At 42.3% G+C, this 24031-nt stretch overlaps 1 protein-coding gene and 1 long non-coding RNA gene across 6 annotated transcripts in view; one reads left to right on the top strand and one right to left on the bottom strand.

Annotated features, from left to right (window-relative positions):
* Window positions 1-17503: 17503 nt before the first annotated feature.
* Window positions 17504-19872, bottom strand: LOC126044408 (uncharacterized). Its single transcript, XR_007507664.1, has 3 exons — window positions 19808-19872; window positions 18958-19380; window positions 17504-18314 (listed from the first exon to the last, which is right to left on the bottom strand). It is a non-coding gene; the product is annotated as an uncharacterized LOC126044408 (long non-coding RNA).
* A 778-nt stretch (window positions 19873-20650) lies between these two features.
* The window catches only part of PTPRZ1 (protein tyrosine phosphatase receptor type Z1), a 144210-nt gene continuing 140829 nt past the window's right edge, over window positions 20651-24031 (top strand). For all 5 annotated transcript variants that reach the window (XM_049813670.1, XM_049813669.1, XM_049813668.1 and 2 more), the window contains exon 1: window positions 20651-20980. In XM_049813670.1, coding sequence (XP_049669627.1) covers window positions 20923-20980 — 58 coding nt within the window. In that variant the 5' untranslated portion in view covers window positions 20651-20922. The remainder of the gene's footprint in view (window positions 20981-24031) is intronic.

Genomic DNA, 24031 nt, shown 5'->3' with positions numbered 1-24031 from the left:
TGTTGACTGTTGGACCCCTACAAGCTACGGTCCATGCTTTGAGATGACACTGATTCCCGTCTCATTACCTGCCAATACCAAAAGGGAAACTGCACTTGCATTTGTACTATTAGGCTCAAAAAGCAGAAGAAAATTAAGATAAGATAAATTTAGCTTTTCTTTAGTTCATAAGTGCAACGAAATTTTTTAAGAGTTTGAAGTTTAAATTAATTGGGACATAAGTACCTGGACAGTATTTTGCCTTAATTGGGAACTGCTTATAAAGAAAACCACTAATGTGTCTCCACTTCACTGATAACCTGACTTTATCTTGTTATCCAATAAATCCATTTATTTCTGTTAAGAGCCAACTGTTAAAAAAAGCTTAATATTCACCCATCAGTGCACATCATTAGATTCTCTATCCTCTGAGTTTAAGACAATATTGTCTGAGTAACTCACACTCCTTGAGTGCTTGTGTTTCTCTAACCATATTGAGCTACTCCACACACAAAAGCTTACATGTTTTGCCACCTTCTGTTATACTCCTAGTAAAATTCATTTGTACATCACAGTTTCAGGCTAACATCCTAGCTCACTTTAGGGAGCTCTCACAACATGTCCTGCTACAAGCTTCCTGCTCTGACACAAAGGTATCGCTAGAACGTTGAAGGCATCAGTCCTCTTTGCTGGGCTAATCACCAACTCCTTTTTTAGGCACCTATCATCAGGTATATCCTTCAGTGGGTTTGAAACTTGCTCTGATTTAGTTTTGAAGACTATTCCAGCATAGAGTGTGTCAAGAATTGGGCTATTGCAACTTTTAGGGTATTCAGAGGAAAGAGCAGAGGTTGCAGAAGGAAGATTTTAGAAAAATGATGAAGAAATCAATCTGATAAAATGCTTGTTGTGGTTGCAGCTGTGCTGTAAATAGTTTTCTTCATAAAAAAAAAAGAATTTATCCTTGTATGCCTGGAGTCTGCTCATGTTATTATCTGAAATGCAATACTTGAAACATAGGGGAGCGCAAATGTGAGGTGAGAAATTCCTAATACAATTCATTAGTGTATCTAAGCAACCAAGCAGAGGACTGGATGTGCTGTCTCATGGCCTTCTGAAACTTTACAGTACCTGCCACTCACCAGTGTGGCCCACTCTGACAACAGACGTAAAAATGGAAACTTTGATAAATCTGACCTCAGGACAAGCAATACGATTAAGCTGTGGTTTAGCATCATAGACACATCGTATAAAGTATTCAAAAGAGCTGCTATGGGCTGAGAAGAATAAACCTTCCATCTCTGCTTCATTCACCATGATGTGCCTCTCACTGCTTTCTTCTCTTCCTCAGCCCTACTTTCCCCTCCTCCTTCCCTTTTCAACTCCTAATTCTTTCACTGCTTCCCATTCAGGCCTTGCCCTCTGCATTCAGTTTCTGCTTCTCATTCCCCTTTGCCCGCTCCCCACCCTGCCTGCTCCTTTTTGGGTTCACTTCTTCTTACTTCAGGCTTTTATTTCTCTGAGGGATTTGAATAATCACTCCTTCTTTTTTGATCTCATTGTCATCTCAATAGGTCTTGCTGCCTTCCACCCTCTCCTCAAAAGGTAGGTTTCCAAAGAACGTATTCCCTCCAGAAAGGAGGAAAGGGACCTCTGAAACTCACTGACCCTTTTTAAATTGGATGTCCCATTGTGTATTACGGAATTAGGAATTTTTCCATTGTATGAGAATGTTAACTTTGTTAGTGAATATTTTTTTTAATGAGCACATTAAATTCCTCCTTAGCCTTAAACAGATGTAACTTCGTCTATTACTCTATCATGATTAATTTCTGTCTCCACTTGGCTGATGGTCACTTTTAACAAGGCTTATTTAGTCATATGCTGAATTTTATGTAAAACATCAGGAGGAGGAATAGCCCTTACTAAAGGCCTAATAAATGCTTTTAAGGTATATGAACTAGAAGTCTAAAACAAGGCCGACACATAGTTTATACTCTTGACCACATTTTCAGAATGCCCCTCAAATCTAACATCTGCAACTGAATGTTCTTGAATGCAACTATGCACAGCTGAGCATCTGATCACACTGGTTGAGCAGAGAAGCCTTTCACATCTGTTCTTGTTCCTTGCCACAGGTCAGATCAAAGAACCAGACACAAACACCAGGTATCTCTGTGGTATTTCAGAGTCATAACTACTGAAAATAAATTAAAGAGTAAGTAGAAAAATAAAATTAAAACAACTTTGCAGCTATTATCAAAGGCTGGCTCTTTCTTTTCACCAGATGTGGAAAATGAAATAAAAGAAAATTCTGTGATGTGCAGTCAAAGCTACAAGCCTTGAGCCAAACTTCTTCAAGGGTCAAGGATACAGGCATAAGATATTCAGTTAGGCTTTTTGCTCCTTATGTATTCTTGCAGTGGCATACCACTGCAAGTTTGCTTACAGCCCTTGTAACTAGGCCAGGAAATGTTAAAACATTCCTTTTCTTCCTGCAGTACCCAATAACCAGGGTACTAAATAAGCATTCCAAAATAAAATGAAGGCAGAACCATATGGTTAGTTCTGACTACCGTCTTGGAGGAAAAAAAAAATCACTCATGCTTCTGTTCTGTACTACAGATGGTTCTGATGGACAGCATGATGCAAAGCCACATTTTTATTGCCGAGGAAAACGCGAAGACAATTCTGAAAATCTATTTATGGAACATTGTGCTTCTGTTAGACACCAGGATAGGTAACCAGAGAGTACCTTTAAAGAGTTGCCATTTCTATTCTATATTCGGCTCCACATGCATTATCTGATCATGCAAACATCTTAGCAAATGGAAAAACTATCTTTTGACCAATGCATTGCTGGATCCAGCCTTTAAGACTCCATTTCTTTTATCACTTTCATCTCAGTTCCCAGAATTCTCATTTCTACCTGCAAGACCGAGCTTATTGTTACCTGACCTTTTTGTGCATCAGAAAGTATGGTTATTTTGTCCTCTTAACTTGTGAAGCCTGGCTGCCTGGTCTTTTGAAGCAACAGTGGTCTTTAGTAGTTGCATAGTAGACACATCTGACTCACCACCTTCACTCTGTGGGCTGTTGACTAAAGAAAAAAAAAAAAAAAAAAACAAACAACAAAAATTAGTCCAAGATCTCTTCTTCTTTACACTGGTAATTCCCATTCATGTCAACAGTTTTCTTGTTAATGGATGATGTAAACCAATGAGTAATTTTAACTTTTAGGTTTTCATTTATAGTTCTCTTATACTATAGGACAGTAATGTCCAAAATGTTCAATCTAAAGATATCATAATATTGCCAAACAAAATTTTACTGCTAAACATGCATATTTAGATTAAAATGTCTCAGAATTATCTCTTCACAAAACATAGGAACATTCATTTTAACAACATCAAAAAATCATTCTCATGTCATCTGCCTGTGACCATAATATTATGAATTTCAGTCTGCTCCCCCCAAACTCAGAGGAAAAGAAATCCAGCCCATTCTCCCTCCTCCTCCTCTTTGCCCTTTGCAAGAATTTAAACAAGATTTCCATATCTGCTTTTACCACTTACATTCTGTTTCACAAATAAGCTGTTTTGTGTAAATGCAGATAGCACACGTTCACAGGCATTCCTGTTCTACATTCAGTTTCTACTAGTTTGCATAATTTTCTCTTTAGGGATTCTTACAAGAAGTGACAGGGGGATGGAAGTCTTTTTTTTTACCCCTCAGCCATGAATTCCATCTGTTGTCATGGCACTGAACCCAGTGTTGAATAGCAGCCAGCATTGCTTTTGATGTTCTGTAGGATTAGTAGAGATGTCTGATGTTATTGTGCAAGATTATTCATAGGAATAACTCTACCTGAGCTTTATGCAAATGTTCAGTTGCTAAATTAATAAATAAATATGGTATGCCATCAAAGTTCACATTCTGGGGGCATTCCCTTGGACCTTTACTATTTCCATAAGGGCTCACAGAAAGTTTTTGCGATTACTCTCATTTCTACAAACACAAACCAAATGTATGCAGCATTTTGTTATACGCAGTTAGGAAATAATATGGCCTATGAAATATAACTGATGATCTGTAGATGATGATCTGATGAGGCAAACTTGATTTGTGTGCTCTTCTAATCAAAATATTTCATGATTTGGCTCTACCGTTAACTCTGACGTTTATTACTGAGCTATCAAGTAGACAATGTTCCCATTGATCCTAACTCTGGGAGGAGTTAAGTATCCAATAATTAGAGGTATTCTTCAATGCTCCAGACATACAGGTTGTCCTATTTCAGGCCCTCAAATCACTTGACACACATTAATCAAACTTTCACAAATGCCCATAGAATAGAAGAGCTGTTTTTGTTTTCTTACAAAGATAAGTATCAGTGCTGCCTAGGAGTTTTTTCCTGCCATTTCTTTTTCATCAAAGGTTGTCAGTCTATCAACACCTTTTCTTGTTTATGGATACACTTTGGAAAGATTTCCAAGTTTCAAGATGGAGTTTCTGGTCAAAACAGAGAACATCTCGCCTTGGCATGAGCTCAGGAAAAGGAAGTGTAAACAGTTTTCTATAACCGATAATTACAAAGGGCAGCAAAAGAACAGAGCTCTGCTGCTTCCTTTTCCTGTCTCTAAGAAACCAGGTTTGCTTCTGGTTCTCAGGGAGTAGCCAGGTTATACTGGACCAGGGCAGCAGCTTTCCCCTTGAGCGGGAGAAGAGGTAGCAATTGACACCTCCTGTACTCAATCGTCCTTCCCTGCAGGAGCAGCAAGCGCATTAACTGTGCTGTTTCCTGCAGAGAAGCAGTCTAGCACTTCATCCTTGGAAGAAAAACCTTCAGTTTTGCCTCTACAGCTAAGAGGTCTTGTCTCATCTTTGGCCCGGGAGAGTAGCCTAGAGGATGGGTCTTTCTAACCGAAGTGAAAGACTTGGGTCTAAGAGGCAGAGCAGACTCAACAGAGATGTGGATTTGGCATCCCACAACGAAAGCAAGTGCCTTGCTACTGACTGTCCACTACTGCTTCAATAAAATGTTTCCAAAGAGAGGGCTATCCTGCACTCTCATCCTGAGAAGATGAATAGGAACTAGATACTTATTTTCTTGTCTAACTTCTGAAATATTACTGATTTGCAGTAATAGATTTATGCTGTATTTCTAGATAAAAACAGCCCTTTTTTCCCCTGGGTTCATTATTTTCATATGGACTGCTTGCACAGCCTACAGGGTTCTTGAGAATGACCTTGGACTCTTGTAAGTGCTTGCAGTTTACCCTGGCTCTTCCACATGCGAACCCACTTTACATAAAACTATGCAGCCAGCTCAGCTGGTGTGGAGTAAATCCACTGATTTCAGTAGTTGTATCCTGAAGTTACTTCAGTGCAAATTAATATGTTATTAAAGTAATTAATCAGCTTCTCATTAGAAATGGAAATATAGAATACAGATATGTTCCCTTGCAGTTCAACAGCAGTTTTCTGAGGTTTCCCAGGGGAAAAGGTAAGGATGGTTGGGCTTCCTGACACATGGGATGGAATGCAGAATGGCAGTATGCTGTGCTGGGCAGGTGGGGTTTCAGCTGTGGATGTCTTGCTCTGACTGGTGAGCCAGTAGGGCTAAACTTTGATAAATTTAGTGAAGTTAGGGAGCTTTAAAACCAGAGTAACAAATACATAAAAAGCACTTGATACAGAGTTCATAGAGGTAATTTCTTGTTTAATTTGAGGGGAAAAAAATCAGCATCATTTAGTTTTGGAAGTGAACTGGCAAAAAGATATAAGTTTTTGTTTTGAAAGAGGAAAGTCATCATGGCCCACGGTACTTTTTCTCCTTTCTATAAAGGCTTTTCATGCAAATCTTCAACTCAGCCTGTTACATGCATGTTTCTTTTGTAGCTGATGTATAAATGTCCGTGCATACGCAGCACCACATGTGGAGGATTGGGATAGGGCTGCACAGTAAATTGGTTTGGAAGCAGAACGGCTTAGCCACTGGTGAGACAGAGACCAGACACTCATTTTACACCAATCCTTAAATCTCATTGCTGTGTGACGCCTCAGTCCCCAGCAGCTACAGCCTGTGACAGATGTGTAGCCTGGGAGTGGCATTAGCTTGGAAACTCTGCTGAGCATCAGCTGCAGCCCTGCTCACCTCTCGCTTCGACCTGGCCACCTCCAGCTGAAGCGAATACGGAATATCTACCTGGAGCTGCTCTGCTGTGTGGGTGGGAGTCCCTTCTGCTGCTCCAGAGTATGAAGAGAGTGGTAGAGCACTGACAGTGACAACACTCCAATGACCCCAGTTCAAGGTCAACCACAACTGTTTTTCTGGGTTTCATGTGCCACAAAGGAAGGGAAAAAACAGAGACGCCAAGAATCTGGAGTTCATTTGCAGGTTAGATCGAATGTCATCATAGTGAAAAATCTCTCCCCGATATCATGAATACCATTTAGTCCCTGCATTAAGCATTCAGTGCAGTGTATACAATACAGATGCACATCATTTGTAGCCTGTAAAATTAAAGATTGCCTTTTCACTGATGATTTGATTTATAAAACACAGCTTTTGAAGGCTCCCAGTGCACAGGTGCAGCACTGCTAGCTGAACATGAGCCCACAAGTTGCATGGTAAGGAGGGATGCACATGTATTAGCAGCAGGCTCTATCAGTGAAATTGCTTTCATTTTTCACTGTCTTAGTCCTGTGGGTTAGACTGAGCTGCCCTTCAGTAAGCAGAGTAGGGATGATTCCATGCGCCCAAAGGGAAGAGTCTCATCTAGTGAATAAGTGTCATGATATCTCACTGTGTGAATTCCAGTCATTATTATCTCATGTAGCCCATAGATAAGATACTACTGCTGGAGGAACACATCGGTCCAGGGCCAGAATGATCCTGTCTCCTCTCAAGGACCCTCCTTGGCCACTAAAACATTTATCTTCCTTCTTAAGATCAAAGAGTTAATCTCTTTTCTAAAAACACACACAAAAAAAAGATGTTGAAGCACGCTTTTTTTCAGTGTTTTAGTAGACTACACTGTATTATTTGCATTTTATTTGGCTTTGCACTGCACTGAGTATCTTCAGAGATAGGAACCTCGATAAAAAGCACAATTGTCTAATCTGTGTCAGTCATGCTGATGGATGCTATAGATATCTTGATACTATAGTGCTTGGTACTGTCAGATGGAGCTTGCAGATCAGCATAAAATTATATTTATAATGAAGTTGGAAGCAAATGGCAATTAATATGTACTGTTAACAGGTTTTCAAAGAGTGGCAGGAAGCCTACTGAGCTCTCTTCTCACAATATATCACCAGCAAAAGTTTTAGAGATAGCCTGTTTTCAAAAGACAGAGAGACAGCAAGACAGAGACAGAGATCTATCAAAGCAAAAGCATTTAGGGCCAGATTATGAAGCCTTTACTGAAGTTGTTGAGCACTTACATGTCAAGTCCCATTGACTTCAACTTCTCATTAGCATGAGAAAGAGTTGCACAGTTTGGCCTTTAGTGAGATAGTAGGCTTAAAAAATACACATTTGTCAAATTTTAGCTGAAGCATCTCACTAACACTAATTCTATTCAGACTAGCCAGCTAAAAGAAAATGGAATAAAGTACCTGCATGTTTTTTTCTATGCAGTTGTGTACACAGGGGTGAAATCCTGTTCAATTTAGAGAATATAACTTCTAGTCTAAGATTAAAAAAAAGAATCACCGTCTGCTGCATTTTCTTCCTTGAATGCTGAGCCAATCTTTCTTAAACTCATTATGATTTGGATTCAGTTTCTGAAATATGCACAGATTTCACAGGTATTCTGAAATATTTCCTATCTATGTATAGAGAAACAAGTCTTACCAACAACTGAATATTTTTGGGCAAAAACTGCCTTCAATAAGTTTGCACTAGGAGAAAAATCTGTTTCTTGACAGAAAAATAAACTACAGAGGGCTTTCCTTCATTCAGTGTTAGTAAGAATTAGTTATTTCCTAAATTTACGAGGATTTCAGAATTACATGATGCAGGTATGGTTTTTTAAAGCTGCTCAGGCAGTGAAAGGGAAGGTGCTGATTCAAGAGCTCTTTTCTGTATATTCTTGAAGCTATTATGCATGCCAGACAAATTACACACCAGAGGCTGAATGTGTACTGGGATAGTCAAACATTTCAGGGTCCTCCTCTCTTTCAGTAAACCTGTGTTTAATACATTAACACAATTCAGGACTATTTTGTCCTTTGAGGATTTCCATAATTGTTTTGGAAGGTCAGTGTACAGTTCCAGCTGGTTTTAGATGGAATCCAATTGTATCTAAAGATACAATAACACAGACATGGCTCTAGATCAAAAAAAAAATTGATATAATTGTTTGTCTATGGTATTTAAGAGATACTGGAGAAAAGAACCATGCAAATTTCAGGGTGGCGATGGGCTAGGTAATATAAGTTTGATGCTACATGATTTAATTATTCCACCAGTGTTTTTCCTACACTTCTTCACTTGTTGCTGTTAAAGAACAACAACATGTCTCACTATGTCTGTAAATCTTGCTCTCTGATTGTTCTGGAGAGATGGTTTCTCTGCCTCTGCAATCTGGCTTTCAAAAACACTTGTTTCGCACCTGGACTCTCCAAAGGCAGAAGGAAGTGACAGCATTTAAAAGCATAAGGGCAGCGCCTATTCTACTAATAATTTCAAAGCTGAACAGGAGTCTCTAAGTATTGAAGAAAATGAACTTGTAATACACAAATGTATTTTACAAAGTACAGAGGATTAGATTAAACCACAAACCCTTGTAAATAGGGGAGTTGTACCACTGATTCCACCACAGGCCAGGATTTCATCCTCATAGTATCCCATAAAAGATTTATAAATTCCCTCCTCCATATAATCTGAGCCTGAACTGTCCTCATTAACAGGAATGATGCACCTTGTACTGTAAAGACTCAATATTCTTACCCAAATGGAAACGAAGACAGATTTGGAGTGGGAAGTGTAGTGCTACAGCACTGTCAATCCCATCCCTAAAACTCTACACGGTGCATTTTTTACAGATATACCCTGGGACTGGACAAGGACTGTTTTATCTGCACAGATCCTGCCCTTGTCATTGTCCTACCTGAACCGTGTCAGAATATTCCTCACAAGAAGGTGGGTATATGAGGTTATATAGGATAATGTAGGAAATACTAGGAAAAGAAAGGCCATCTATATTTTCGGATGCCTTCTTATCCCAGGCTTGACCTAGAGGCAGCACAAGAAAGCTACAGTCCATGCCAGAAGGATTGCTTGGTTTTAGCAACAGTCATCTAGTGTCTGGGGGAGAGATGTATGAGGGACAATGGCATCTGAACCCAGGCTTTTTAATTTTACACAGTACAGTTCATAAAATCCACCCATCCTGAGAAAGAGTAATCTATGTGCCTCCCAGAATAATTTATAGCAAGTCCTACAGTAGGACAGACACAGTTCATTAGTTCAAGTATGAAATAAATTATGTTTTAAATTTTGAACTGACCCATAGTACATCTATGACAAAAGACAGGTGTATTAGTGTGGCATTTTAAAGCACCATGGTTTATGTTATTGTAGTGTTTCACAGCCAGCTGACAAGTACGGCAGTCACGTATGCTCCAGAAATTTGGGGAGGACAAAGCAGCTAGGAGATGAAAACCCTCTGTTGTTCAATGCTCTGAGTATAAAGAAACTGAATGCAAAATATTTCAGATTCAGTCCTTTACTTACCATGTACACCAAGAAACTGTGAAACTGTTCTTTCAGGAAATAGCCAAGATGTTTTATAGCTACTGCACATTTGTTGCCTGTGACAATTGGACTTAATCCAGCACCACAAGATTTGTTAAAAAAATCATTACTTTGATGACAAACATGCTTACTAGTATCATAAATTGGTGGTGATACTTACCTTCATCTTAATAAAAACTATGGGAGGTGTCAGCCTGTTTTCTGATATGTGGGAGCAAATTGTGCATTTTCAGTTGATTTGAGCAGTTGACATAGCAAACCACAGGTTTTATTCCAGTCTTTGGTTTAATTGGAAGCTTTCAGCATGTACTCTAGAAGTGTGGGAAAAGGACCTGTTTTTCAGAGTTCTGCCTCTTCTAGTTATGGAGGTTTTCACACCTTTACACACAGCAAGTCTTTTAAGGCTGTTGCCAACTTCAGGACAGTTAGCAGATAAGGGAGGCCTTAGCAAGACTGACTGTCTAGCTCAGCTCTGCTCAGGGTGAAGTGCAGAAGTAACTCATGCCACTCTGGCTACAGTTGGTCGTAGGGGAAGAACTGTGCAATTCTGTCCTCATCTTTTAATTTCGATTTTTTTTTTTCATATTCTTGACTGTTGCTGGAGTCTGAAAGCTAATTTGAGATTACGAAATAAAAAAACCCCACACAATAGTATGGGAGCTTGCTGTATTCCACACACACAATCCTCCACCCTTGTCTCCTCCCTCCCCTGTTAAAGTAGCTATCTTGCTAGATAAGGTTGGAGGGTATTTTTGGTACATTCACAAATCACTCAGGGGATGAATGAGCTTATTTGCTCCAAGTGGTGAAAGTTCAAAGTATTTCATTTATGCTAACAGTTCATTAATGTAGCCACTTATGTGTGCTAATCCCACTTATTAAGCCTCCCTGTCTCCTATTAATAATAATATAGCTAAATATGAGATGTTTCAACAAGGTTATTCACACTTTCATATATAATTATGCTTGATATAGGTATAGGATCTCGATAATAGTCTTCCTTTTCACAAAGTGTTTAATCTAAATAGAGCTTGGAGTTCCACAAATTGCACTAGGTGCTGCACAGGCTATGTTTGGCTGAAAGACTCCCATTGCTGAGCTGTCTGCAGAGTTCTTATCTCCAAAATCCCCGGATGAGTAGAGAAGTGCTGTTATCTTTCCCGAGCAGATAGAAACCTGTAGAGCAGAAAAACAAAGGAGCAGAACCCACAAAAGCACTTACACAACTTAATGGGTCCCAGGACCTTCAAGCAAACTCTGGGAGTGAACAAAAACCAGTGAACTTTGCAAATGAGATAGGCAGAGGACCTGAGTGTCCTATTGCCTATGTGAGACCTTCAGCTAGTATACAGAGAGTGGCCATTTCCTTCTTTAGCTGTGCTTGAGATGTGAGCAAATTGCCTGTACCTTGAGAGATGATTTAGACCAAGATAGTTAGACCCTGGCATTTGGTCACAAAACACTGACCGGTTCTCCATCAGCTATAATGGGACCACAGTCATTTTGCAGGCCCTTACATTTATGTGTCTTTATTTGCAAACTATAGCCTCTCCATCAAGACAATCTAAAACAGAATCAGGAATTCAGCTTGGGCTTTTCAAGGACAGCCACAAAACAAGGCACCCTACTGATACTGGTAGGGTGAAATCATGTAACCTAACACTAAGGATTGACTATCAACCCGGTATTTGCCCGAATTATATTAGAAAGTATTTTAAAATGAAAGATCACAATAGAAGTGATAATCCAGGCAATCAGATGGCTCTTCGCACGTTGCTGCTGATTCATAACACCAACTGGGAATGTTTCAGTCAGGCTGATTTAAGTAAAAAACACTGACCAGCTACCTGCTCACACATAACCAAACCCCTCTATGCTCCTCATCAACATTTTCCCCTGCACATTCCCCCACCCTCCTTGATCCTTCCCTTTCTCCACTCTGGTCTCCCTCCAGATAATCAACAAACCCTTAGTTATTTTTCCCATTAGTTCCAGTTTTCCTATATCTGTATCCAAATTTGGTATTTTTGATACAGTTACTCAGGTAATCTTGACCTTACATGGTTTTACTGATATCGTTACCTAGGTACTGCTGGCACTGCAAGTTCCTCTCCCCAAAAGACGCCACAACTGCCCTCCAATTATTGTGAAGTTTGGCCGCCCCTCATGCAACTCACCCTTAACCAACTGTGAAACACAGCCAGCCTTCACAGCACTATTTGTAACTTCTGACAGCTTCTCACTCTGCTCTTCGTTATGTCCCACAACATAATGTCTCATGTCATGTTCAATTAGATGAACCTCGAGCCCAGTCATCTCCCCGCATACCTTACACTTGGCTGCTTAGCTTTTGCTTAATTGGTCCCTAAGCCTTACCTTAACCATAAAACTTACTTAGGGATTTTGCTTTCTCCTGAAATTTAGTTCCATGGAAATGTTTATATTTTCTCCTGTTGTATTTTAAAATAAGCAAATGATGTTTGATAAAAGCATAACTTAATGGCACATTCATTAACTGCAGCTGGAATATTTTGATGTTCTGATGGCAAACACCATTGGTTGTCTTTTTTTCTGGCATATTTGAATGTGCCATAGTTTATGTTGTCACCCAGGACCATATCTGTAATTAAGAAGACCTCTAAAGGTCTCCACTGTCTGTGCTGAAGGCACCTACAACAACGTAATTCAAAAGTGTTGTTTGGCTCAGAAAAAGCAACCATTCTCTCTCCAATGGTTAGTAGATGCCTAGGAAAGAGGAAAAGAGGACTGGTGTATCATACTTTCCCCAAGTAACCTGCAACCACTAACTAATTCTGAGTTCAAGGGATTTACCGAGACTGATGGTACATGTCCATTCAGTGACCTTTAAAGAATCTTTCTTCCAAACACTTGTTGGTCTGCCCTTGAACTCTCATAAATTAGCTGAGTCCAGAATACATTGCCAAGGATATCTCCACAAGCCTTACTCACATTGCAGGAAAAACTTTGGGGTTGGAGCCTTTTTTTGAACTTAGCTCATGCCAGCTTCATTTGCTGCCAGCAGTTTCTTCTGTTGTACAAGTGAGCAGTCATTCCCCACCTACCCTGTCCGTGCTCTGGTCTGGTTCTACAGACCTTGATTGTAGGTTGTCTCTTGTTCAGACTGAGGAATTCCAGGCTCTTTTTTTTCCTCAAATTCCTCAAATATATGCCTCCTTGTTCCTTAAACACAGAAGCCATCCCACCTCATCTTTGATCACCCTTGTTGTTCTTTTTGAGAAGAAGAAAGTTTTGGGAGTTGTGTGTGTGTGTAGTGAGAAAAAAAAGAGGAAGAAGAAAAAGAGATCCTAAAGAATCATTTTGTATTCAGTCTGAGTTAGAATGGCAAGAGAGAAGAGGATTATGGAGTGGCATAAGTAATGCTCTCTGGTTTGTTCTCTATTTGCTTTCTAATAATTAAGAATGCTTTTGCCTTTTTTTTGACACCAGTGCTGAGCTAATATTTTCATACATCTATCATAGCCCCAGATCTCACTCCTGAGTGGTAACAGTAATCTCAGATCTCGTCATTTTCCTTTAGAACCTAGGATTCTTCTCTCTACATGCATCACATTTTTGTCTGTGTATATTAAATTTTATATATTTCAGTTGCCGCAGTTGGTAGGCAGCTCTGAAGATTTAATAGCAAACCAAGATATGTGTTTTCTGATTACATTTTGTTCAAATTTAAGAAGTTACTCTTTCTAGCAATAGATGTTTTGAGATCTTAGAAGCTATTACAATGGAACGACTGCCTTAAATATTATCAGATGTTAAGGAGGAATATTGTTTTACTTAGTTACTTCTTTCCCTACTTGAGAAGCTTGTGCCTTTTGCTTCTATGTGCTAGAAGCCATGTTGGCTCTGTTTATTTTCCTGTCAATGTACCAGCAACATTGGTGGTACTGTCAAAAGGAGGATGAGCTGTGAAGAGTTTATTTTGCCAATACCTTGAATGCTGGCAAATAGTGGCTATTTTTGAGATGGGTTATGGCATATCAACATACCCTTGTTGTTCTGGTGCCTCTTACTTTTATCCCCAGCTGAATAGTTGATTTCAAAAATACTTACATATTTAAAAGCAATGAGAATAACAGCAGTCAAATACTAGGTCAGTTCCATAATCTAAGTTGCTTTTAGTTCTATTTAAAATTGAAACATACCCTCTAAAAGTGGTACAATTTTCTATAAGCAAAAAAATACAGAAAAAAATTATAAACATGCATTTAAGAAAAAAAATCTGTGCTTCATTTGCCAGCAGTAAAGTGTTCCTACCACTCAATATGCATTATTTGAAAACTCTTCTGTGCAGCATCATCAACAATGTTTACCCAAGCATGATGATTATGATAAATTGTTCCAGGGACTTCATATCTATTGTGCTTGTAGGTCGACACTTGCTGTAATAAGGCAGCCACCAGATTCACAATGAAAGAGAAAAAAATTGGTAAATGTGATGTCAACATAGGCAATACTGTTTGATTTGATCTGCGAGTGAGCCAAACAAACTTGCTTTTGGCTGGAATTGACCTAGTAGATCTCAGTTTTATGGCTGGTTGCAGGGAGGATTTACTTATTTATTAATTTATTTACTATTAAATGGGCTATTGTTAAAGCCTGCCACATACATAGGAACTGTCTGTTTACCCTACATGACCAAATGTTTGAGTCTATGCATGCCTTTAATACATAGCTTAACCATGCACTGGAGTTTTCCAGTTTGGCTTGCTGGTTTTGTAAATACACATTTCGGTTTTACTTGTCCAAATTTCCTATCAGGATGTACCCTGTCTTTAAAAAGAAGGCAGCAGAAAAAGAGCCTTTTAATCATCACCACCACTGAAAACAGTGCCTTATTCTGCAGTTACTGATTGAAAGAACCTTCTTCACTGTGATAGAAAACTTTTCTTTACACTCCGTAACGAGAGCTTTACCGGCAGTAAGAGCCGGAGGAGAAGGGGACCCATGAAATGGTTACTTGTAAACACAGTTCACTGCATGGGTGACATGAAAGACAGTGGGCTTCCTAAGTTTCTCAAAGTGGAGGGCCAAATTCAGTGCCTGGATAGGTGGTAGAGAAGCCGTGAGAGGCTTTGCACCAGGCTGCCACCATCCCCGGCATTCAGGCAGACCGGCTTCTACCTGCCCCTCCAGAGAAAGACGAGCAAAAATAAGACTTCCCAGGAGGTCATACTACCCTGTGTTTGGGGACTGGGAGGGGAATTGGATGTTAAATAATTTATTCCTGCCCACTCTTCATTTATCGTTTCAGGAGTTCACCTTACCTGTCTCTGTGGGAAACTACTGTGTTGCTAACAGGTAACCATGCAGTGAGATGATAATACTAGTGTGGTCATAGCTGTGCTTTGTGTTCCCAATTTTACATTTAATAATCCAAGCAGAAATGAATAGGAATGCTAAACAGGAGTGTGAAATATTATTTTCATTTTCTCTGTTGCTGTATAGCAGGAGGGAAAATAACCCAATGCCCCTAGAGGCATATCCATTTGTCTAGAACATTGGAAGGGATTTGCAGCTGGAGTCAGAGCATTTTACAACATGGCCATGCCTCTCACAGAGCTGAAAGCACAGTCAGAAAGTCAGCCACTGGTGCACACAGATAGGTTTCATGTGGAAAAATAGCACCAACCTTCATGGAAAATGTTGGAATCGCTTGTTTGCAACAGGTGTTGAGGAGTAGTAGTGGGTGTTGAGTAGTAGTGTTGAGTGGTAGATTGCAGAGAGGTAAATTGTGACTGAACAGCCACAAATGAGTATGAAGGAAATGTAGACAAATTTGACTCGGTGCTCATGTACACGTATATAAAACCAGTTTGTTCAAAGTTTGCATTTCAGCCCATCTTTGCTTATTTTTCATACTCTGTAACCACTCTGCTTGTTAAGTAGTGGGGTTAGAAGGTCATTCTTCAGCAGATTTAACAAGGGGCAGCTGTTTTGACACTGAAGGAATCAGCCAGGTACAGGCTGGTTTTGCCAGAAGAGACAGAGTTTGTAGAAAGATACAGTTTTTATTTCAAGATCAGCTGATAAAGCTGGGAGAAACAGATACCTAAGATTTCTCGCCCAGAAACCTTTCATTTGATCATCTGCTTTGCCAGAAGATGTGGTATTGAAGCCTTTTCCATGGCTAGGCCAGACAGATAGTTGCTTAAAAGGACAGGTTTAAACCATGCTGTCTTTAGTGCATCTAACAGACCAGTTCTTTTCAACTGGTTCTTACTGAGAAGTAAAATAATAAAACTAGATTATGTGAATAGATTTTGTCTCTCACCTAGTTCTTCCAAGGGTCTGATGGCACCTGGCTGCTACCAAACTGTCAAGTTCTGATCTCCTTCTGAGAGGAAAACATACACCATCTACTGTCCTTGGGTTTAACTTCGAAAAGCAGTTGAGTTATATCTTCTGTTTAGCAAAGGGCCAAATAAGAGGTTCAATGTCACTATTTTTCTTGTCCTTCTGTGTTCTTGGAGGCAACCGAATGAGGAAAGTAATGGCTCAGACCGAACCCCAAAATGAAAATAACACTACACAGAATGCAAAAAAATGGAACTCCCTTAAAATATGAAAAAAAAAGTCTTTATTTATTTGTTAATAAATGTTTAATGATCTTGAAACTCTAACATGCCAAATAAAATTGAGGTAGACAAAAACACTGGCTTTACTTTCATTTTGTATCTTAATATTACCAAAAAAAAAGGTTTGAGATCCTATGCTAATAATCATCCATGCAAAGGGACGTTTAATATTAAATACTCATGGGAAGAAGTTCTGGAAAAAAAACAGTACTCTAACCAGAGAGATCTGATACATTTGACTTCAGCATGACACTTAACGAATTTGGGTTTTGGTTTTGTATTATGTGTCTACATGATATTCCTAATGATAGGAGTTATAACTATTGCCAGGACAACACACCTTTTGCACACACCTTTTTAATGTTTTGAATTTACATGTGGGTTTCTCCAGCAAATTAGAATCTAAAGGTGGAAGTCCACCAGATTCTTTGTTAACGTACTGTACCATACATATCGAGACATACTGGTGGTATAGCCTTCATATAGGAAAGAAAGAAAAATAAAAGCTGCATGTAAACCCAAAAAAGGATTTGACAAATATCAAAGACAGCATTGAAAATGAAAACATTTACCACAAGAGAAGAAGATAAATGCAACAAGAAATTGACATTATTCTGAAAGAAAACCATAAGCACTCAAAACAAGCTAGGAAAAAAGCTGAACAAGACATGGAATGACTCACCCTGGAAAATAACAAGATTGTCACACTACAAAGGAAAACACAGTATAAACACTGAGAAGAGGTTCATTTAGACTGAGAAAAATGTAACAATGGATAAAAAGAGCAGATTTGAAGAAAATATTTAGTACCAGATGAGAAGTGTAAAAGAAAGCTGAAATTTAAAGAAATTTGAAAGAAAAAAAAAAAAAAACCCAGATGGGAGAGGCTTATCAAAAGGGGAAAATGTTAACAGGGACCAGTTTCTCATCAAGACTTGCTAATGTTCCATAAAAGGACAAGTAGAAATATTGTGTAATGGAGCAATGAAAATAAGTCATATTTTCATTCCTAAGTCATCAATAATAGTAAGTTTTAAAGAAATAGAGATCTGCAATGTTAACTAGAAGTCCTTTTCATATCTGCTTGCTATTGTATCACGTTGTGGGTTATTTATACTTCGTATAGGAGAAAGAGGAAGCAGTAATAGAAATCATGTTGTGTTAGAGCTAATGAATTGATTTGCTTGACAAAATTCCTTATTTCCAAATTAATTTTAGTGAATTTGGCTTGACACAGCACAAGCTAAAATGTCATGACATGACAGCTAAAGGTGAAGATGAACAGTGTCACCCTACCACAGCCAAGCATTTCCTAGACTATAGAGAGCGCTGTTCAAAGCAGCTGTAAAGTACTATCACATCAGGATATTATAATTTTATACTTATTCTGACCAGGTATGCATAAGCACTACCTAAAAGGCCAGAGATTAACCTTCTAATCCATCCTTATTACCTCATTATTACAGGCTATAAAACTGCAGATGGGTTAGTGCAGACATTTGTGGTCATGTTTTAAGGAGACTAAATTCTTGATGTAAAGGTTTCAAATGATGAAGAGTCTAATACGTTCACTGGTCATCTGTCCTAAATGTTTATCGTTCACCTTGTAAAATATTACAGTGTATTACCTACTGGAAGTGAAAGTTAACTATTGGCATAACGACCACGTCAAGACCAGATTCTCTCTCTAGTGGAAAACTGTGGAAAACTAGGAAATGGTTGCGCAACTTCTGAACGCAGTGCTTGCCCTTCGGTGTGGGTGTGTTCATGATGGGCAATTTGTTCATGGTATAAATAAAAGGGAATTCTTAAAGAAACACTGTAGGAAAGGGAGCACACTGACCTATCTAAAGCTTTTCCAGCACCTACCCGAGTAGGTAACGACGTCAGCAGCTGTTGGAGGCGATCCTTTAGCCTTGTCAGACAGCCGCAAAGCTTTGGCCACAGCTGAGCACCTGGAGATGAAAAGGCACCAAACTGCTCAAAAGTTGGCCCCCACTAGGACGGAGGGGGAATGTGGAAGCTGCTGCAAGCTCACGTGTACTCATGAGCAACGCAGCTAAGTTACATCTACCTACCAGCTTGAGAGGAAACCCAAGTGGAGGTATAGCCCGAGCACCACGCATTACTGCAGTCCTGCGGGCATTGGCTTGACGCTGTATAATAGTACCTATACGATTGCTATGCAATACTGTATAATTCTTATTCCCACTGAGAAACTAAGCCAATTGCACAATGGTGTCAGAGCTGGAGTTTCTCTCAAATATATTATCGACGGGTATTAGTTTTTTGTGTCGCATATGCATATCAGTGTGTGCATGTTTGCATGTGTATGGGTTTGGAAATCACTGCAGTTGTTTCCTGGCATCTAGGTTCTTTCAGTAACTTGAAAACCAGCTGACTAAAATCTTTAACAACATTTTCCCTTAGGACAATACTAAAATATTTTTTTATTGGTGGAGTTCAGCACACGGAACTTGTTTCTTCCTGTGATACCGGAAGTCCGTTTCACAAGAACCGTCATTCAAAGTTCATCCTTCTCCTAATGAACCAACCTCTATTGTATGTAAACTCCGTAGTACCCTGAAAGATGCTGACCTTGCATGAGAAGACACGTCTGCAGTCTGCTTTCCAAATACAATCAACTGCTCGAGCACCTCGGCACTTTCTCCTCTAACTTTTGTTCACTCAGAAGTTTCCAATTTCCTTCACGTCAAGATAGCTCCTCATGTCCCAAACAGCCAGGTAGAGCAGGCAGACATCGAAATGAAAAACTGACACAGGAGTTTCTTCTGTTTTCCTTGAAGGACCAGCTGGCAGAAGCAGCTCCTATGCTTGAGGACCAAGAGGCACGGTAGAGCAGGGTACCTATAAAGCACCAAGTGTTTTTACACTTAAGTTGCCCACCATTAGAAGTCCCATCACATCCGTGCTGGCCAGACAGATGGTTTCACTCAGATGGGAACAGTATCACAAGCACAGAAACCATTCACAAGGCTACTGGGCTGCCCTTTGGCGGACCTGGGATGAAGTGGAGGATCGCGCGTGTCATCTCATCCTCCCCAAGCCCAGAGCGTTTGTCAGGGGCGCTTCTAGCCCCCCACCCGCCTTTTCACACAGGGACACCCAAGAGGGCTCAGCGCAGCACGGGAAGGCTGCGGGGAAGGCAGGCCCACCCCGTCCCGTGGCACCTGGTGTTTCTTTCCCTTAATTTTTCACTTCTTGTTTGGGTAGTTCGGGGCGGGTTTTGGGTTTTTTTTCGGGTCGTGTTTTGTCTTCCCGAAGAAACGGTGCCAGTGCCTGCGCCCTGACCCACTTCTAGGGCGGATAATGATATCCTGCTGCTCCAGCCCCCTTCCCCCGCTCCCCCCTTCCAGTTCCCAGGGAGCACGTACCCTCCTCTCCGCTTCCCGGCTCGGGCAGCAGACCGCAAACGCCACCTACTTACGGGCCGGTGCCGCTTCCCGGCCCCGCCGGGCTCCCCGCGATCACTCTCCCCGTTCCCCGCCGCCGTGAGCGCTTTGCACAATCCGGCCCCGAGCCCACCTTTTTTTGCCTTTTAACGGGGCTCCTCCGCCGAGGCGCTCGGCGGCATCCCCGGGGGGGGGGGGGGGGGGGGGCTGCCCCGGCCCCCGCGTCCCCGGGGTCGCACCGGCCGGCGCCTCACCGCGCTGCCCGCCGAAACCCCAGACACCCCACAGCCGCCCCCTCCCCTCCCGCCGTCGGAATAAACTTTTCTTCGCAGGCCGCTGGGGGGGGTGGCGGGCTGTCCCGGGGGGGCTGCCCCCGCGCGGAGCCGCTCTACCCCCGCTTTGGCCAGGCGATGCCCCCCCCCTCCCCCCCTCGGTCCCCGGTTTCCTCCCTCCCGCCTGTTGGGTGACGAGGGTTGCGGGGGGGGGGGGGGGGTGTGGGGGTGGGTGGTCTACCCCCTCCCGCTCGCGGGCGCGCGCGCGCACACACTACCCGCCCCCCCCCCCCCCCAGGCACACAACGCACACGCACACAACACACGCGCGCAGACACACTCACACGCGCGCACACGTGCGCGCCCGCCCCGCAGCGCGCGGTCTCCGCCCCCCCCCCCCCCCCCCGCGCCCAGACACACAGACACACACACACACTCACACACTCACACACACACCGAGCGCACACACGCGCAGCCGTGCGCACACACACGCACCCCCTCCCCCCCCCCCCCCCCCCGGCACACACGCACACCGCCGCGCGCTCCCCCGCAGGCACTCCCGCCCTCGGCAGCGCGGCCGCTCGGCGGAGCGCGGGCAGCGGAGCGGAGCGGAGCGGAGCGGAGCGGAGGGCGGGCGGCCCCGGCGAGCCCCCCGCGATGCGCTGAGCCGAGCGGCGGCCCCGCCAGCACCCAGCGCCGCTGATCCCGCCCGCCCGCGGCGTGGGGGCGGCCGCCGGGCGCGGCCGCGGCGCGGAGCCGGTTCCCCGGTGGGGAGGGGTGCAGCTGCCCGCGGAGGCAGGCAGGCAGGCAGGCAGGGAGGAGGCTGAGAGGCAGTCGGACAGGCAGGCAGACGGGAGGAGGCTGAGGACGATTTGGACATGCTCATTCTAGGGCGCTTGGTTGCCTGCATCCAGCTCGTCTGTATCCTCAGAGTGGGTGAGTGATGCCTGCATGAATTCCTCTCTGCGTTTCAGGACAACTTTTCTCCCCGGGCTCCGGTGGGCTTTCCTCCCTCTCACCCCCCTTTGCTTGGAGCCGCAGGTGCAGTCGCCGGCTGCTCCACACCGTGGAAACACGCTGCCAACACCACGCGTGGGCTCGTTTCCCCTACCCCTTTTTTTTACCTCAGCCGCCCGCTGCCGGGCTCCGCCGATGCGCGGTACCCCCACGCCACCCGCGGCACCGGCGGGTCGCTCGGAGCGGGGAGAGGATGGGGGGGGTCGCCAGCCTCGCCCCCTCCCTCCCCCCCCCGCCTTTGCTCCCACAGCGGTGTCCGGCGCGGCGCTCCGCACGGCCCCGCACCCGCGGGGGAGTGGGAGTGCGCCTGTGGCTGGCGGGGCGAGTGGGGGGAGGAAACCCCCGCCGAGCGGGTCGAGCTCCTCTGCGGAGGCGGGATGTGAAATTTTACTTTAGCCTCTGCCATGAACTGTTCCGGAGAGAACCGGGGACGGGGGCAACATCTCCGTCCGAAACCTGACTCGCCCGCCGAGAACGGGCGACGCCGGTGGCTGCCCTGAGGCGAGGTGCGGCTGCTGCCTCGAAAAGCGAAACACAAGCCGCTCATTCACGTGGGACCCTGCCTACAGAATATGGATTCATAGATAGATTTTAGCAGGACTACTTACATAACCCAGTTCGTTTTCAGCTCATTCAGAGCTGTGCAACTGGAGCGCATCCTAAAAATCACGCGGCGCTCTGGTACTCGGTGTTATTATTACTATAACCGGCGTGAGTCAGTTGATGCTGTTGGAAGCGCCGTCTTAAATACTTCGTCAAATAAGTACTGGGAGCTTAAGTAGCGGGCTCTGTGTCGTATCGAACGATCGTTTTGAATTTATAAGCTGCTGTCAAGTAGGTCACTAGAAAATACTGGTTGTTTTCTTGGATTTAAGCGTGAGGAACTTGGGAGATTCAGCTCATTATGTACAAAACCAGTTTTACAATAGATCTCTCGTGATAAAGTAGGCACTAACCTACATTTTTCACCCAATAGGTGGTGCTGCTTCTGAAACCGTGAAGCTCTGTAAACAAAGATCGGTGTTAGGTTACTCGGAGTGAAAGCGTTTCGTACCGAGTTCTGCTAGTTAGAGGAAATTACTTTTTAAAATTTGGTCGCGTGAAAAATATTTTTACCTCCTTTCTGAAAGTATAGTGGAATAATTCAACTATAAATGTGATGGATGTAACTGACCTTTAATTAAAATGTATGATCTTTGTAAGGGCATTAATAGCATTTTAATGGCACACTTAAACTAACCTATTTCTAAAACCAGGGTGCTTATTCTAATACAATTCTCTTATACTAGTTTGGCAAAGAATGGCCTGTCGTAAAACTTTTGATAAAGTTTTCATAGCATCTTTCTTACGTTACCAACCTGCTTCCTAAAATCAGACGCACTCCCAAGACTATTTAAAGGACAAAATTATCAGGTGTTTGTGTATGTGTGTGGAGGTATACAACAATACGTGAGTACAGATCAAGTATACCATGATATGATCATAAGGTAATACAACACAATTCAATTTTGGAGACCAACTTCAATGTTCAGTTGCTCCTACCACCTTGCAAGCAATGCAAGGTATAAACATAACTTTTTTAATGAAACCTATGGGGGTTTTAATAATTTAATCTCATGTCTTTTTAGAAATAAGGTGGGTTTGTATAATGTGATATTCAAATACATTGTGTGCATGTGTATGTTATATTAATGAATTTAAAAGATCTGTCAGGATGGGAAAACAAGGTTTTTTACTCACACACGAGGTATATTATAAGTGGGGCTACTTTTTTTTTCCTCTGGACTGATACACTATTGTTTTCAATAGTGACCTGAAGGGGACACCCTTTCTAGATGTGACGGATGATTTGGTCTCAGTGGTGGTTTATTCTGAAGACTCATGAGCTAGGCTGCTCAGTGTATTCAATGACGTGATTGTTCCCAAAAATGAATACCCTGTACAGGTTATTACACTGATTTAATCAGATTTCATTTGAGTATGTTCCTCTCTGAGTATCTTTGCATAACTAAACATGCTGTCATCTGATAGTATTAGTTCATAGGAGTAAATATTTTGTTAGAATTTTGGCATTATTTCCTTTTGGTTTTTCATTAAAAAATAAATGATTGCATGCTACCAGTGTATGGGTCCTAGGGCTTGGTGAGAGAGGAGGACTGGGTCAGACAGGCTGGCTCTTACCATTAGGTATTTCTGGTACGGAAGAAACCAGACCCAGGGCTCTCTGAATGGGACATTGCTGAAGAGCATGGCAGTCTGCCTTTGCATTCTGGAGACTATGCTTACTAGTTCGAGGCTAGGCAACATGTAGATCCTGGCCTCATTTGCTTTCAGTTTCAAAAAAATGTTTTTGAGTTCTCAGCTGGTCACGGACAGAGCTTTACAGGAGGTCCCTTCTAATGAATCTGTTTGGGAGGTTTGCTGTTGCCTCTAGGAGGTTCAGCAGGAAAATCTCAGCCTCCTATGTGTTCAGGAAAGAAAAGGCGGTCAAATCAACCTCACTGAAGAAAAACCTATTAGAGCAGACGGAGGCAAAAAGTTCTTTTGGGAATGACAAGACAGTAACAGTTCGTTCTCTGTGTTATTGAAGAAATGCTTAGGGGCTCGATTCTAATATCCCTGCAGAGATATGAATAGCACCTTCCTCCACACTGTTACTGAAGCCAAGTACTGATGTAATTATTTATGGAGCAGGGTATTATCTGAGTATTCTCAGTGAGTGCCATTCAGTGAAGTTCAATGGAACTACTTGTGGAGCGAGATGCTATTCAGCCACAAGTGAAGGCACATGAGAAGTCCTGTGTGATTGATTATTTGTGGATACTACTGTGTAGTTAGAATACAGATTTCCTATGAAGTTCTTTCTGTTACTAAAATTAAAGGAAAAAAAAAAACCCACTCTGTGGACAATTCACTTGCTTTTTCTCATTTTTGTTTTAAATGAGAAGTATATGAATCTGTAATCTTCAG

This window comes from Accipiter gentilis, chromosome 11, assembly GCF_929443795.1.
Source record: "Accipiter gentilis chromosome 11, bAccGen1.1, whole genome shotgun sequence".
NCBI classification, from domain to species: domain Eukaryota; kingdom Metazoa; phylum Chordata; class Aves; order Accipitriformes; family Accipitridae; genus Astur; species Astur gentilis.
This window is presented reverse-complemented; position numbering and strand designations above follow the sequence as displayed.